The sequence below is a fragment of the Ailuropoda melanoleuca genome, chromosome 6 (genome assembly GCF_002007445.2).
Source record: "Ailuropoda melanoleuca isolate Jingjing chromosome 6, ASM200744v2, whole genome shotgun sequence".
NCBI classification, from domain to species: domain Eukaryota; kingdom Metazoa; phylum Chordata; class Mammalia; order Carnivora; family Ursidae; genus Ailuropoda; species Ailuropoda melanoleuca.
In genome coordinates, this window is record NC_048223.1 from 82,306,590 (window position 1) to 82,322,893 (window position 16,304).

At 46.2% G+C, this 16,304-nt stretch overlaps 1 protein-coding gene across 1 annotated transcript in view; it reads right to left on the reverse strand.

Moving 5' to 3' along the window:
• Nucleotides 1-4,203: 4,203 nt before the first annotated feature.
• Nucleotides 4,204-16,304, reverse strand: part of PLAC9 (placenta associated 9) — a 13,593-nt gene continuing 1,492 nt past the window's right edge. Inside the window, exons 2-4 of the mRNA XM_034662778.1 lie at nt 6,719-6,816; nt 5,427-5,550; nt 4,204-4,983 (exon numbers count right to left, since the gene is read on the reverse strand). Coding sequence (XP_034518669.1) covers nt 4,937-4,983; nt 5,427-5,550; nt 6,719-6,816 — 269 coding nt within the window. The 3' untranslated portion in view covers nt 4,204-4,936. The remainder of the gene's footprint in view (nt 4,984-5,426; nt 5,551-6,718; nt 6,817-16,304) is intronic.

The window sequence follows — 16,304 nt, forward strand, 5'->3', positions numbered from 1 at the left end:
AAAATATTCTTTAAAGATGAAGGAGACATGAAGACATTTCTGGAAAAACAAAAATGGAAATGGTTTGCCACTACTAGACCTACCCTATAAGAAACACTAAAGAAAGTCCTTCACACTGAAATGAAACATACCAACCAGTAACTCAAATCTGCATGAAGAAAGAAAAGATGTTGGTAAAAGTAACTACATAGGTAAACATAAACATTAGTATTAATATATATATATATATATTTTGGTTTGTAGCTCTTTTTTTTTCTGTATGATTTAAAAATGACACCAAACAATAATTATAACTCTGTTGATGAGCACAAAATATATAAAGATGTAATTTGTGACAATAACAAAAAGGATGGTAGTAGAGCTGTGCAGGAGCAAAGTTGTCATATACTTTTGAAACTTGGTATTAATTTGTAATAGATTGTTATAAATTAAGATGTTAGGGATGCCTGAGTGGCTCAGTCAGTTAAGCACCCCGCTCCTGATTTCAGCTCAGGTCATGATCTCAAGGTTATGGGATTGAGCCCCATGTTAATACAATCCCAGGAAATAACTAAAACATAGTAAAAGAACTGAGAAGGGAATCAAAATGGTATAGTTGAAACCATCTGTCTCACACAAAATATGGCAATAATGAGGAATTAAGTTGCCAAAAAATATATAACATAGGAAACAAATAGCAAAATGGTACAAGCCTTTTACTTACTAGTAATTGCTTTAAATATAAATGGCATAAACTCTCACTCTCAAAAAGGCAGATACTGGCAGACAAACAACATTATATCCTGACAAAAGGGTAAATCCGTCAAGATACAACAATTATAAACATATATGCACCTAGCAGTAGAGTCCCAGAAAATTTGAAACAAAACTTGACAGAATTGAAGGGATAAATAGTTAATATTAGTTGGAGATGTCAACGCCTCACTTTCCTATTGGATAGAACAATTGGATGAAAGATAACAAGGAAGGAGAACACTCGAACAACACTGTAAACCAACTAGACCTAACAGACATAAATAGAACAGTCAAGCCAACAACAACAGAATACATGTTCTGAAGTGCACATGGAAAATTCCCCACATAGACCACAAAACAATCTAAATATTGAAACTATACAGATTACCTTCTACAACTACAGTGGGATGTAATTAGAAATAAAAGGAAGAAATGTGGAAATTTTACGAATATGGGGAAACTAAACAATATACTTTTAAAAAAAAGCACTCAGAGGGAAGTGTATAGCTATAAATGACTACATTAAAAAAAAAAAAAGATTTCAAATCAATAGCCTAACCTTCCACTTTAAGGAATTAGAAAAAGAAGAAAAGGTAAACCCATACCAACCAGAAGGGAGGAAATAATAAAGATTAGAACCAATAAAATAGAATAGAGAAACAACAGGATCAATGAAAGAAGTGGTTCTTTGGAAAGATCAACAAAATTGACAAACTTTTAGATTGACGACTGACTGACAGAGGAAACTCAATTTCTGAAATTGGAAATGAAAGTGGGAACATTACTGACAACCTTATAGAAAAAATTTTATTTAAATTTATCTATTATGCAATTATAAGAAAATATTTTCAACAGTTGTATGTCAACATATTAGATAACCTAGATAAAATGGGAAAATTCCTAGAAACACACAAATTCCCAAATCTGATTCAAGAAGAAATAGAAAATCTGGATAGACCTGGAACAAGAAATTAAATCAGTAATAAAAGCCTCTCAATAAAGAAGAAGCCAAGGCCAGGAGGCTTCATGGTGAATTCAGTCAAGCATTTAAAGTAACACCAATCCTGCTAAACTCTTCCCAAAACATAGAGGAGGGAACAATTCCTAACTCATTATATGAGACCAGTGTTACCCTGATACCAAAGCCAGACAAAGAACTCACAAGATATGTGCAAAAAATCCTCAATGAAATAGCAGCAAACTGAATCTAGCAGTGTATTTAAAGGATTGGCCACCATGACCAGGTGAGATTTATCAAAGGAATACAAGGATCATTCAACATACAAAAATCAATCCGTGTAATAACCCTGTTAATAGACTGAAGGGGGATAAAAACCAATTGATGCAGAAAAAGCATTTGAGAAAACCCAATGCCTTTGGATGACTAAAAAACAAAAATAAAAGAAACTAAGAAGGAATATTTATCACCCTGTATAAAGGGCATCTACGAAAAGCCACAGCTGACATACATAATGGTGAAAAGAGTAAAACTTTTCACCTAAGATCAGAAATCAGATAAAAATGTTTGCTCTTGCCATACTAGTCAACATTGTTTTGAAAGCTCTAGCCGGAACAATAAGGCAAGAAAAGGAAGAAGCATCCAAATTGAAAATTAGTAAAATTTGCTATTCACAGATGACATGATCTTATGTAGAAAATTATAAATCATATCCACACAAAAACTAGCAGAGCTAATAAATGAATTCAGCAGAGTTGCAGGATATAGGATACATGATCAAAATACAAAAATCAGTTGTGTTTCTATATAGTAGCAGTGAACAATCTGAAAATGTAATTAGGATCCTATTTATAGGGCACCTGGATGGCTCAGTCAGTTAAGTGTCTGCCTTCAGCTCACGGCATGATCTCAGGGTCCTGGGATCGAGCCCCGCATCAGGATCCCTGCTCAGTGGGGAGTCTGCTTCTCCCTCTCCCCCTGCCCTCCTCTCCCCTGCTTGTGCTGTCGTTCTCTGTCAAATAAATAATCAATCAAATCTTTTTTACAAAAAGATCCTGTTTATAATATCAAAAAGAACAAAATATTTAAGGATAAATTTCAGTTGGTGTAAGACTTGTACACTGAAAAACAAACAAAACATCCTGTGCTCATGGATTGGCAGACTCAGTATTGTTGACATGGTCTATACTCTCCAAATTGATCTACAGATTCAGCCTAATCCCTATAAAAATTCCAGGTACCTTTTTGCAGACTTGGACAAGCTGATCCTAAAAGGCATACGGAATTGTAAGGGACTGGTCCCCAAATAGACAAAAAAGTCTTGGAAAAGAACAAAGTCAGGGATCTCACACTTCTTAATTTCAAAACTTAAGCTACAGTACAAAGCTACAGTAATTCAAACAGCGTGATACTGGCATAAAGATAGACATATGGATGGGATAGAATTGAGAAACCTAAACATCTCTGCTGAATTGATTTTGGACAAGGGTGCCAGAACCATTTGAGGGGGAAGGAATATTCTCTTCAACAAATAATGCAGGGACAACTGAATATCCACAAGCATAAGAATGAAGTTGGATCCCCACCTCACACCATATACAAAAAGTAATTCAAAATAGATTAAAAAAAACTAATGGAATACTATAAATATCTTAGAAGAAAACAGGAATAAATATTCATGACCTTGGATTTGGCAATGGATTCTTAGATATGACACCAAAAACATAAGCAATAAGAAAAAAACATAAATTAGACTTCAAAATTCAAAATTAAAACTTTTCTAATTCAAGGATACTCAAGAAAGTAAAAAGACAACCTACAGAATGGGAAAAAACATTTGTAAGTCCTATATCTGATAAAAGCCTAGTATCCACAATACATATAGAACACTTACCACTCAACAACAAAAAGACTGCAAGTTTTTAAATGGACAGAGGACTGGAATAGACATTTCTCCACAAAAGACAAATGGCCAAGAAACACAAGAAAAAGGCTCATCAACGTTAGGCAAATTGAACTTAAAACCACAATGAGTTACCACTTCACACCTCATATGATGGCTATAAACAAAAAGACAGATGGTGAATATGTGGAAAAATTGAAACCCTTCTATACACATTGTTCGTGGGAGTGTAAAATGGTACAGCCACTGTGCAAAAACAGTCTGGTGGTTCTTTAGAAACTTAGACATAGAGTCACTATTTGACTCAGCAATTCCATCCCTAGTTAGGGACCCAAGAGTGAAAACATGTCTACACAGAATCTTGTACATAAATATTCATAGCATTATTCATAATAGCCAGAAAGTGCAAACAATCCAAATGTCCATCGATTGATGCATGAGTAAAGGTGGCGTATCCATACAACGGAATAGTACTCGGCTCTAAGAGGGAATGAAGTACTGATACAAGCTACAGTATGGATGAACCCTGAAAACATTGTGCTCAGTGGGAAAAAAATTTGACACAAAGGCTACATACTGAATGATACCATTTATATGAAATGTCCAGAACAGGAAGTCCATAGAGATAGAAATATTAGTGGTTTCCGAGGGCTGGTGGGAGGGGCAGTGGTTAGTTACTGCTTATAGGTACAGGGTGTCTTTGGGGAGAGATGAAAACGTTCTGGAATTAGCATACAACCATGTGAAGCCACTGAATTGGTACCGTTGAAAATGATCAAAATTTTGAAATTTATGTTGTGTGAATTTTACCTCAAGAGAAAACTTTAAAAAATCGCACACAGATTTGCACACATCTCCCCTGGGGATCTCACTGAAATGTCGATTCTGATGCGGGAGCTCTGGGTTGGGCCCCAAATTCTGCGTTTCTGACAGGCTCCCAGGTGAGGCCACTGCTGCTCGTAGATGGCCACAGTTTGAGTAGGGAGGCTACTCTGAGGGCCCTTGTGCTGTGTCACCTTCTCTGGAACTCAGGTGCCTCATTTCTGAGCCAACTCCTGCCCTGTCTGCCCCTGTAAATAAGGAGGGCAGCAGCACAGACCCCCCGGGGTCTCCCCGGTCTGAGCCTCCAGGAGGACTGAGCCCCCAGGAGGACGTGGGCTGGGCGTTAGAGCCTGGGAGTCGATGGAGAAGGGGCTGTGGCTATAGGGGTCACTGTCAGCCTACACGGGGCAGGGGGTGGGGGACACAAGGGAGTAGCTTTTATCTTGCACCAAGCTGAGGAAGGCTGGCTGGAAGGCAGGCTCTGTTCTCAGAGGAGAGCTGTCCCACACTCGTGTGTGTCACTTCCAGCTGCTGGGCAGGGCAGGCTCGGGTGCTCCAAAGCCATCTGAAAGAGAGGGGCAGCTTGGGAGTGCTGCAGGCCCCTGCCCTCCCCTCCCCTCCCCTCTCAGTCCCCTGGAGCTCCCAGGCCAGGGAACACAGGGCACAGGGAGGAAGCAGGGGGCTCTGTGGTGGCGCAGGACGGGATCCTTGCAAGGGACCTGAAAGGAGCCCAGGAGCTTTGGGGGCGGGGGTGGGTAAATGGCTGGGGCAGTGCCAGGTGGGAGCCACGTGAACTGTGCCAGCCCTTCCAGAAGCCCTGACCAGATGCCAGGCTGCAGCGCCCCCAGGCGGGGGTAAGGGCAGAGAACACTCGGGGTGGTGGGGGGTGCCTCCCCACCCAGCCCCAGGAGGAGCCGAGGCCTGTCCCCGCTCGTCCAGGCCACACTTGGGCGGTCGCGGGCAGCCGTCCCCAGCCTGAGCTGTCCTCTCCGCTACGGGAGCGCTCACCGTCTCCGAAGAGGTCGGGGATGGGGCCCAAGGGCCCCGGGGGTAGGTTCCAGGCCAGCTCTTCCAGCTGCCCCAGCAAGCCTTTCACTTCTGCCTCCAGGTGCTCCACCGTCTTCTCCACCGTCTAGAACAAGAGAGATGGGAGCGGCGTGTTGGGGGCAGGGGGGCAGGAGGCAGGAGGACTAGGGCGCAAGCGTGGTGCCACGTCTGGCTGCACCAGCCGTGTCCTAAGGGACACCTGGCAGCCCAGTGGGGTGCAGCAGGGAGAGAACGAGCGCTAGGGGACCCGAGTCCTCCTTGTTCAGGCTCTGCCCCCGGCGGCCTCTAAGTTCCCCAGCTGACAGAATCCTAGGGCTTCGCTCTCTAAGGCCGCTCCTGGCTCTGGCACGGAGCGATGCACCCAGGGACAGGTTTGGCGTGGAGCAACCCCGGGATTCCTTTTTCCCTTTCCGGACTGCACTGGGAGCTCACATTCTTTTTGTCGCCCCGCCCCCTGGTGGCCACTCTGCCAAATGACAGGTTTGGGATTTTGAAATGTTCTTTAGTCAGGGTTCCTAACTCCTCCGTGAATGAACCCCATTAGCAGTCTGAAGCGTAAAGACACCATCTCAGAAAACCCCTTTAACTGAAAAAAATAAAGCATATAGGATTTCCAAAGACACCAATTGCGTTAAAACCTTATTCAAGTACTAAATATTAAATCTTTCATGTAAAAATCTATGTATTTATTAATTCTTTAAATACCATGATCTAACATCAGGTCTAACAACTACTGTAATTTCGACATACAGATTAAGATGAGTGATATGTTGATATAGTCACAACAGCTATAATGGGATGAAATGATCTGATTTCTATTGCGAACAAAGTCACAGTACTGGTAATACTACTATGGTTTGTTGTCTGTACTTATAATGAATGGGAATGCTAAATTTCAGTTAAAGGTTTGTGAAAATGAAGTGTAAATCCTTTCCCACACAAGTTTACAGACCCCAGTGTTACAAACCGTGGCTGTGTAACAAAACACAGTGACTGTTCACCGTCTCGTTGTGTAATGACGTGGAGATCTCTAGCTGGGGGGAAGAAAGGCCCCTGGGGAGGCAGGGTCTGTTAAGGGCGGGTGAGCCTAACAGCCCGGGTAGGGCAGGGAGATGCTTCACACGGTGGCCAGGGAGCAGGATTGGCCTGGATTTCCCCCCATTTCCCAAAGCAAGATTCTCCTGAGCCCTAGAAAGCTAACAGCTTGGCAGGTGGTCCTGAAGTTGCATGGGCTCCCAAGTCACCCTGATTACCTCCTCTATGACGTCTAAACGGTCGTGGACAGCCATGTATCTGTCACACCCCGCGTTCCAGGCCGGGTCTCCACGGGAGGACACAGAGGGCTCAGCAGCTGTGGGAAAACGAGCCTTGTCACCATTTCCTATAACCCCAGAGACCCCTGGAAAGCACTGAGCTCCACGTGGTGGGTCCTGAAAACGGTCACAAAGAGAAGCAAAGGAAGGCCGAGTGTAGGTTGGGGCGTGAGGATGGGGCTGCCCCAATCACTCACTTGCATCTATAGGCGTGGTCACCTCCATACCCAGGTGGGCTTCTTCAAGAAGGTGCTGCGTGAACTCTGGAAGGTAAGGAAGGGAGGAAAGGCTCCCGCCAGACAGAATGGCGCGTGCAGAGAGAGAAAGGCATAAAATAACACTGTGCCGTGTCCAAACCCTCAGGGGGTTGGAGTGGCTGGAAAGTACAGGGTGGACGGGAGGAGAGCGAGCCTGGACACAAAGCCAGACGCCCCAGTAAACAAACCATGATGCTTATTTTGGGGTTTATTTCAACAGAAGAGTCACATGGTCATATATGAATTGTTTGAATACAGAGAACGGGTGGGAGGGATTTGTCTTGGAAGGCAGGGAGTGAGTGCAGGAGTCCGCGTAAGGAGTGAAGAATCGAGGCAGTGCAGTAGGAGTAGAGAGGATGACGGAGATATGTTAGTCATCGCACTGACACTGGTGACTAGTGAGTAATATCGGACACTTGATGAGTTCTTACTGTGTACCCCAAAGCACGCTAAACAAATGTGTGAACTCAGTTGGCCTTTACAACAACCTGTGTATGATCCCCAGCTGATGCCCAGAGGGGTGGAATGCGACGTCCAGCATCATGCAGCAAGTGAGTGGAAGACCCGAGGTTCATCTGTTCAGCTCTCGGTTCATCATTTTTCTCCCCAGCGTTGGGTCCTCCTTGGTTCTTTTGGCACCAAGAGAAGACGTCACACCAGAAGGCTCAGGGCCCTGGTTCTGAGCTCAGGTTTCAGTGTTGGTGGCCCCGAGACACCTATGGGCCGTCAGAGTTGGCTGGAACCTTGGAGGACCCTGACACTCAGGAAGAAGGCTACTGTCCCCGAAACGAAGCGAAGCAAGGAGCTTCACTGAGGAAGAAGCGGTCAACACGGCCTAAAGCAGCAGGGGACTCGAGCGAGAGAAGGATGGAAAGAGCAAGGAGAAAGTCGCTGCTAAATCCCACCCCAGTATTGCTCACGGAGTTGTGGAGGCAAAGCAGAGTCTAGATGCCATGGGACGAGAAGGGAAAGAGAGGTCCAGAGGCCGAAACTTGGATCCTGGGAAATGTTTTCCTGAAGCTTGGCTGTGAAGGAAGGGAGATCAGATCACATGGTCTCCAGAATGTTTCTTCTTGTTGTTTCTGTTCTTTGAAGAAACAACCACGCTGATAGCCTGAAGGACGGGTGAGCTGAGGAGAGGACAGGCTGGGAACCCAGCAGAGCTACGAGGGTGGGGGCAGCGCTCGAAGGAGGAGAGCGAGCGCAGCGGAAGTGGTAAAGGCAGACCTCTCCTCAGAAGGCCAAGAAACAGGTGCGTTCTCACTGCTGGCCTCTCTTCACTCTGTAAAAGAGGGGAATCATCTGCTGCAAATTCACGTTGGCTTACGAAAGAGGGAGCTGGGCGTGAAGCCTTCAGGAATTCTGTGAGGGGGGCTATTAACACAGCCACGAAAATGGAGGCAGTGTGAGAGTATTTACATCACGGAAATCAGCAAATGACTTGTTTTTGTCTTCGCCTTTGTTTCTGCAAGCCACTTTGTCAGCAGACCGCTGGGGAGGGGACTCGAATGCAGAGGGGGCTTCAAAAGGAGGTGAGGAGAAAGAGGAGGCCCATGCAGAAGGACCCCATTTCAAGGGGATCTTTGGAAGGACCAGTCCCCAGTGAGCCACCCAGCAGGCTGGGTACAGAGTGGCCAGGACAGGGGGCTGGATGGAGCAGAAGCTGGGGGTCTGCAGAGACAGTGTAGGGGAGAGCAAGGGAGCAAAGGATTGAGGATTTGACCAGCAAGGAGTCCAGGGGATGAGCTCTGGAGTCTAGCTTGGATAAGGAAGGAAAGGGGGCCATTAAGAGGGCCAATAAATTGGGAGAAATGGAGGAGCTGACAGAACTGAAGGTCTTGGTAAGATGATGGAATAACAGAAGGAATGAGTGGTGATGGACATTACAGTTTCAGCTCTGAGAGGTGAAGCAGCTTCCTAGTGACACTCTCGAGGTTGTGGTCATGGATGTGGGCATCTGAGGCAGAGTGGGGGCAAGGGTTATTGGGCTTGATCTATCTAAGTGCAAAACTCTTTTAACTGTAAGACCCTGGTGTTGGCTGGGTTGCTCAAGAGGACATACAAAATTGCCCAGAAGGCTGACAGGTCTTGAGGTAAGGATGGAGATGGTAAGCCATTTTGCTGGGGATGAACGTGTAACTCTGGGAGGTTGAATGACCTGCCCAAGGTCACACAGTCAGCAAATGCCTGGACCCCAAGCACCCTGGCTCTCTCCTAACCCCACCTCAGCAAGTTGGCCTTCCAGAGCTCTGGCAGTCCGTCCCCCCCACCCCGCCCCGGTGCAGAGATGTTCCTGTTCCAGCTCTGTTGGGATCCCAGCTCTTCCATGTAGGGGCGAGAACCAAGAACAGAGACAAAACTTCCTTCCACTCTGAGCATCTTTTATGGAGATCAATTTGTTTCTATATTCTCCTCTTCATGATTTCCTTCCACTTCAAAAAGCCTCTTCAAAAGACAATGGTCTTGTTGACTTTGAGGAGGGGGGTGGACAAGACAAATGGTACTTTGGTTATGTTTTTCGTCCATGTGTGGCTAGAGTGAGCACTGGTTGTTTTTAAAAGCGAGTCTTTAGAGATCCGTACTGAAATATCTAGAGACGAAATGCTATGATGTCTTGGATTCACTTCAGAGTAATCCAGGCCTGAGAGTGGGAGGAGACATGGGTGGCCAAACAAGATTGGCCAAGATTGATCATTGTTGAAACTGAGTGATGGGACATGTGAGTTCACTCCACTCCACTCTCTACTCTTGTATATATGGTTTGAAATGTTCCATAAAAAAAGCCCGTTGTCTGATGGGGTTGGTCACAAAAAGCAGAAGCCATCGTGGGCTGCATGTGTGGACAGGAAATGTTCAGGAGGGGGTGGGGGTGGCCTGAGGGACCCTGCCTGGAGGGTCATGCTCCATTCTGGGCCTTTGAGAGGCAGAAGCAGGGCTAGAGGTGGCTGTGGTGCAGGGGCTTGGAAACTTGACTCATTTGTCTCAGCTGAAAGAACTGGGGAGCCCTGCCGAGAGAGGAAGGACTTCCTGGGGCAAGAAGAGCTGCTCTCACGCACAGGGAGGGCTGTCCGTGAAAAGGGGGTCTGCCCAGTGGGGATCTGGGTCCACACACACCCTCTGCAGGCCCCGCCCACGGGCCTCTGGCCACGTCTCTCCCCAGAGCCACGCCTGCCTTCTCCCAGACCCAGCCTGGGCCGGGAGGAAGCAGTCTGACCTGGCTGGCCAAGTGTGAGGATCTGCCAGCCCTGGAAGTCATGAACAACATGAATCTACTCCCCTCCGTTGGCCTAAAACATCCTGTTTTCTCCATGTCTGCAATGAGGTCTAACTTGGCTCCAAAACCCCTCCAGGGAAAAGGATTGGCTAAGGTTACTCTCCACATCACACAGTGCTAATCCCTCACATCTGGACAGAACTGCGTCCTGGGCTCCGCTGCGCAAGTGTCCGTGAGCTCATCCAGGCCTCCTGACGAGCTCACCCGAGAGACAGAACTGGGGCGGGCCCTCACTATGAGCCCTCACTGCCGCTCCCCACTCCCCGCCGTGCCGGGAGGGGGGGCCCTCAACCCAGCACTGACCTCACTGCTCAAGGGCCAAAAAACACAAAACACACCGGAGACCCCTGTTCTCACCCTGCTCGGTCACGAACTGGCGTGGGCCTGTGGGAAACTTCCCTGTCCTCCCTGAGCCTCTGCTGCCCCCTTGCTAACACGGGGTGGGGAGGCCTGAGGCACTGCCCCCCATGTAGTTCATGTGGGATGCAGGATGCCATTCTGTCTTTCAGAGCCTGCCGAGAGGCCTCATAAACTAGCCCCAAGGACAGAACTGGTGTGAGTCAAGGACAAGTTGCTTCTTAGACCAGAAGCTCCTGCAAGGCACGAGCTGGGTGGCTTCCATGTCTTCCATGTCCTCAGTGGGAAAGGGGCTCAGGGTAATGCCTGCTTCAAGGGGTTGTTGGGACCCTCGCGAGTGGGGAAGACTGCAGGGTGACCATGATCGTGCTTGAGCCGCCAAGGCTGTGGTTCCCCATATTCCCGTCCTTCCTGTGCTCCCGCCCTCCCTGCCCTGGCCAGTTGGGAAATGGACCTTCTTGGAGGCTGGGTTGTTTTCCCTGGCCTGGCTCCCACTCAGGGCCTGTGTGCACCCTGGACAGCGGCCATGGGTGGAACACAGTGCTCTGGTGAAAGCAGCCTGCAGTGGAGGCCAGAGGCCCCTTGGAGGTGCTGGGCTCACTTCTCCAGTTAAAGAGACATGGCCGCCGGGTCCCCATCCTCTGAGGCAGGAAGTATGGCCTCTCCCACGTACAGGCAAAGGAGAGCCTTTGTATCTGGGACTTAAACACTAAGAAAGCATGTACAACTCAAGTGATTTCTGGGATGACATGTAACTTCTCAGAGGCGACTGGAAATTGCCGTGCCTCCCAGTCACCGAAGACACATTCTGCTTTGACCAGCGATGTTTGTCACTTAGGGGTTAATTGTATTTGGCCATATTCAATATAATGGGATAATAAAATTTACCACATTCAATATTTGTATTAAAATTTGTGATTCATTTAAAACCATCAGTGGTTTTTAAACTTTTTTTTAAAGCAGAATGCTATTTTCAAACAATTGTATGAAGAACTCCAATAATGTGGAGCTGCTCTGACAAAACCAAGAGAGGGAACCTCGAGCCCCCCGAGAAAGAGTGGTTCGCTCCCACAATACCCATTTTTGTAAAAAGAAATGCCACTTCTAGGATTCTGAGGCACATCTTGGTTTTGTTTTGGGAGAGACACGTCCTCCTATCCTCCTTGAATCTGAGTCTCGCTGATACTCTGAGAGCCCGTAAGTGTCATTCCAGCACATTCAGTATCTGATTGCAGTAGGTAAGCTGGGCTCCTATCACAAAGGGCCCCCTCAACTTAACATGTGTTTATTTTTTTTCTCATGTGTGAGTTTAGAGGTGGACTGCAAAAGCCCACAAGGCAGAGGTCAAAGAAGCCATCCAGAATAAACCTCTCTTGGCGCGCCATGAAAAGCGCACAAGGCTGGGTGTCAGAGATGCAATCCCACCTCCGGGATTACTGACGGTGCCCTTTGCTCTCCCACAGAGAGTGGGGGATCTTCCCTGACAGGTCTGCTTTGCAAGGTTGCTCTGTTGATCCAAGGCAGTCATGCACTTGAAGATGTCTCGGAACTGCCAAGGGATATTCGAACGCCCTGTAGGGCATCCGCCAGGGGAGCTGAAGACGGAGGAGCAAGGCAGGGATTGTTCCCCAGGGCTCCGCTTCTCCACGTGGAGCCAGTGCTCTGCTGGATCACTTTGACCAGTTCTCAGGATGGAGGCATCTGTCCTAGGAATAAACCTATACGAGGGTCCAAGGGACGCTTGGGAGGAACTTCTCCAACAAGGACACTGAGGGCCCAGTGCTGACCCAGCTCTCTGTGCTCTCTTAGAAGCCAGTCCCACTCACTGGACTCTGATTCTTCACCTTTACAACGGGCATAACCATACTTTATATTGGAAGCTACCGTGGATTAGTGATCGCTCACGATGCACCAAGCTTTCTGCTGAGTGCTTACGTATATTATCTCGTTTGGTTCTATTAAGAGCTCAGTATTCTCTATATTTGCAAATGACACTACAGATAAAGGACTGGTATCCAAGATCTACAAAGAACTTCTCAAACTCAATACACGAGAAACAAATAAACAAATCAAAAAATGGGCAGAAGATATGAACAGACACTTTTCCAATGAAGACATACAAATGGCTAACAGACACATGAAAAAATGTTCAAAATCATTAGCCATCAGGGAAATTCAAATCAAAACCACACTGAGATACCACCTTACGCCAGTTAGAATGGCAAAGATAGACAAGGCAAGAAACAACAATTGTTGGAGAGGATGTGGAGAAAGGGGATCCCTCCTACATTGTTGGTGGGAATGCAAGTTGGTACAGCCACTCTGGAAAACAGTGTGGAGGTCCCTTAAAAAGTTAAAAATTGAACTACCCTATGACCCAGCCATTGCACTACTGGGTGTTTACCCCAAAGATACAGACGTAGTAAAGAGAAGGGCCATATGCACCCCAATGTTCATAGCTGCATTGTCCACAATAGCCAAATCATGGAAGGAGCCGAGATGCCCTTCAACAGATGACTGGATTAAGAAGCTGTGGTCCATATATACAATGGAATATTACTCAGCTATCAGAAAGAACGAATTCTCAACATTTGCTGCAACATGGACGGCACTGGAGGAGATAATGCTAAGTGAAATAAGTCAAGCAGAGAAAGACAATTATCATATGATTTCTCTCATCTATGGAACATAAGANCTTCCTCTCCCACTCCCCCTGCTTGTGTTCCCTCTCTTGCTGGCTGTCTCTATCTCTGTCAAATAAATAAATAAAATCTTTAAAAAAAAATAAAATAATAATAATAATAATAAAAAAAAAAGAGCTCAGTATTCTCACCTCCCTTTTTTACAGATTAGAAAAGCAAAGATCAAAGTGACTGAATAACATGCCCAAGGTTACACAGCTAGTAGGCGGGAGAGACGGGATTTGAATCCTACTTGCCTGACACGGTCTATACTGTGCACTGGCAGTGATGTGACCTTTTGTAAGTTAAGGGCCTCCTAACCTGGGGCCTCAGCCCCATCCTCTGCAACAGGGAGAAACTTGGCATGTCTGACTCCATAGTGCTTCTATTTCCCTTGCTGCTGTGACCTGTAGTTTAGAAACATCTGCTTTGCCCTGCACATGGACATGTGAATCATTAAAGGAATTTTGCTTACAACTGAGGTTTACAAAAACTGCTTTCTTACCTGAAACCTACCTCACTGGAAAAGGCACAGAAGTACGTACAGAGTTGACTATACTATGTTTAAGATTTACAGGAACGACACGACCAGATTCCTACATGCAAAGATCAACTGACCAGGAATGAAGAAGTTACATGAACTTTTCCTTTTTCTTTTTCTTTTTTTTAAAGATTTATTCTTTATTTTAGATGGAGATAGAGAGAGAGTAGGGGGGAAGGGGCAGAGGGAGAGAGAGAGAATCTCAAGCAGACTCCCCGCTGAGTGCAGAGCCTGACTCAGGGCTCGATCTCAGGACCCTGCGATCACCACCTGAGCTGAAATCAAGAGTTGGACGTTTAACCCACTGAGCCACCCAGGTGCCCCGACACGACGTTTTTCAATGTCTACAGACATCAGTCATCTTTTGACTCCAATCCCCTCCCACTTCGCCGTCTTCCTAACATAAAAGAAGCTCGACTCTCATGCTCAGAGAGGTGGTTCTCTGGGACAACAGTCTACCGTTATCTCAGTTTGCTGGCTTTCCAAATAAAATCGCTTTCCTACCCCAGCTTCTTGCCTCTCAACTTAATTGGCCTGTCATTCGGCGAGCAAACAAATTTGGACACAGTTACAAAATGAGGGGTTGGACAGGTATGGGGCCAAAGGGACCCGTTCACATAACACCTTTGCAGCTGTCTTGGGACCCCCAAGAACCCAAATGTGTGCCTTGGATCGAATTGTCTTTGAGTGGTTCGCTCCCACAATACCCGTTTTTGTAAAAAGAAATGCCACGATCCTCACAACAGCCCTTCAGCATCTTCCTCTTTCCCTCGAAGCAGAAAGCAGAATCCCCATGGAAGACAGATGGCCATGGGGACGTGGAGCAGTGGTAGACTGTGAGAGTGCGTTCAAAAGGCCCCAACGCATGGGTGACAATTGGTAAAAGGACCAGGCTCTAGGACTTTAGATCCCTCTGATAGGAAATCGGGAAAGGAACTCAGCAGAAATCTTAATCTTTAAAAAGGGCTCTAGAAGTATCACAAGCAGTTTGCTTCCATCAATACCCAAAGAGCTTTTACAGGTCAATAGGGACAACACCAGGACCGCAACGGAAAAGTCTAAAACAATTCACAAAAATCTGTAGAAATCACCAATGCATTTAAAGAAAAAGTCCAACCTCAGTAGTAATCAAAGAAGTGCAAATTAAAGCAACAAACCCTCGTAACATATTCTTGCATAACAGCAGATGTTTCTAGATCTAACTACCAGTTTATAGATGATATGGGGGAGAGAAGAACATTTAGAGAACTCCTGGTGGAGGCAATCAGCAGAAATCTAAATGTGGAGAACTTTATAGGACAAATAACCCAGTTGCTTCTGCTTTCCTTAAAATACATTTGAAGGAAAAGAGGGGGAAGAGAACCTACATATTAAAAGAAACGTAACTGACTACCTGCCAAAAGCAATGTGTGTACCTTATTTGGATAAAACAAAACCAAATGTAACAACACGACACAATTAGGGACATTTAAACACTGATTGGATATTTGATGATGTAAAGAAATTATCGTCCAGGGACGCTTGGGTGGCTCAGTCAGTTGGGCATCCGACTCTTAATTTCTGTTCAGGTCGTGGTCTCGGGGTTGTGGGATCAAGCCCCGCATCAGTTTCTGCACTCAGTGGGGAGTCAGCTTGAGATTCTCTCCCTCTCCCTTTGCCCCTCCCCCTGCTTGCTCTCTCTCTCTCTCACAAATAAATAAATCTTTAAACAAAGAAATCATCGTCCATTTTTTAGGGTGTGGTAATGGCATTGCAGTTATGTTTATTAAAAGATTACTCACCTTTGGGGCACCTAGCTAACTCGGTGGAGAAAGCATGTGACTCTTGATCTTGGGGTTGTGAGTTCGAGCCCCACACCGGGTATACAGATTACTTAAATAAATAAAACTTAAAAAACCATCTTTTAGAGATAGTTTAAGAAATATTTATGGACGAAAATATATGATGCCTGGAATTTCCTCTAAGATTATTGGAGGGAGGAGAGAGAATGTGGGTGACAAAGGAAACAAGACTGGCCATGAATCAGTATCGCTGAAGCAGGGTGGCAGGCACATGGGGGTTCACCGTGCTGTTCTCTTTCCACCCAAGAGATTTCATAATTCAAAGTTAAGAAAGACAATGGTAAATTGTCTGAAGTGTGAAAGATTATACATAAAAATGTGTGAGCTCAGGGTGAGATTGCATTGATACTTTCCCCCTTTCAAAAAAATCTGTAGCAAGTAGTGTGCATCGACAGAAAGGAAGTAATGTTAGAAAAGGGTTTTAAATTAAAGCATATACACCGGTCATGACTAAAGGGGCTACAGAAAGTCCGCCACTTGTGGGCGGCAGTCAGCTCCTCCCTCTAGGGGTGCACAGACTGGGCTTTGCGCCCTCAGCTCCTGGAGGTGGGGACTCCGGGAGGAGGGGGGCGGGC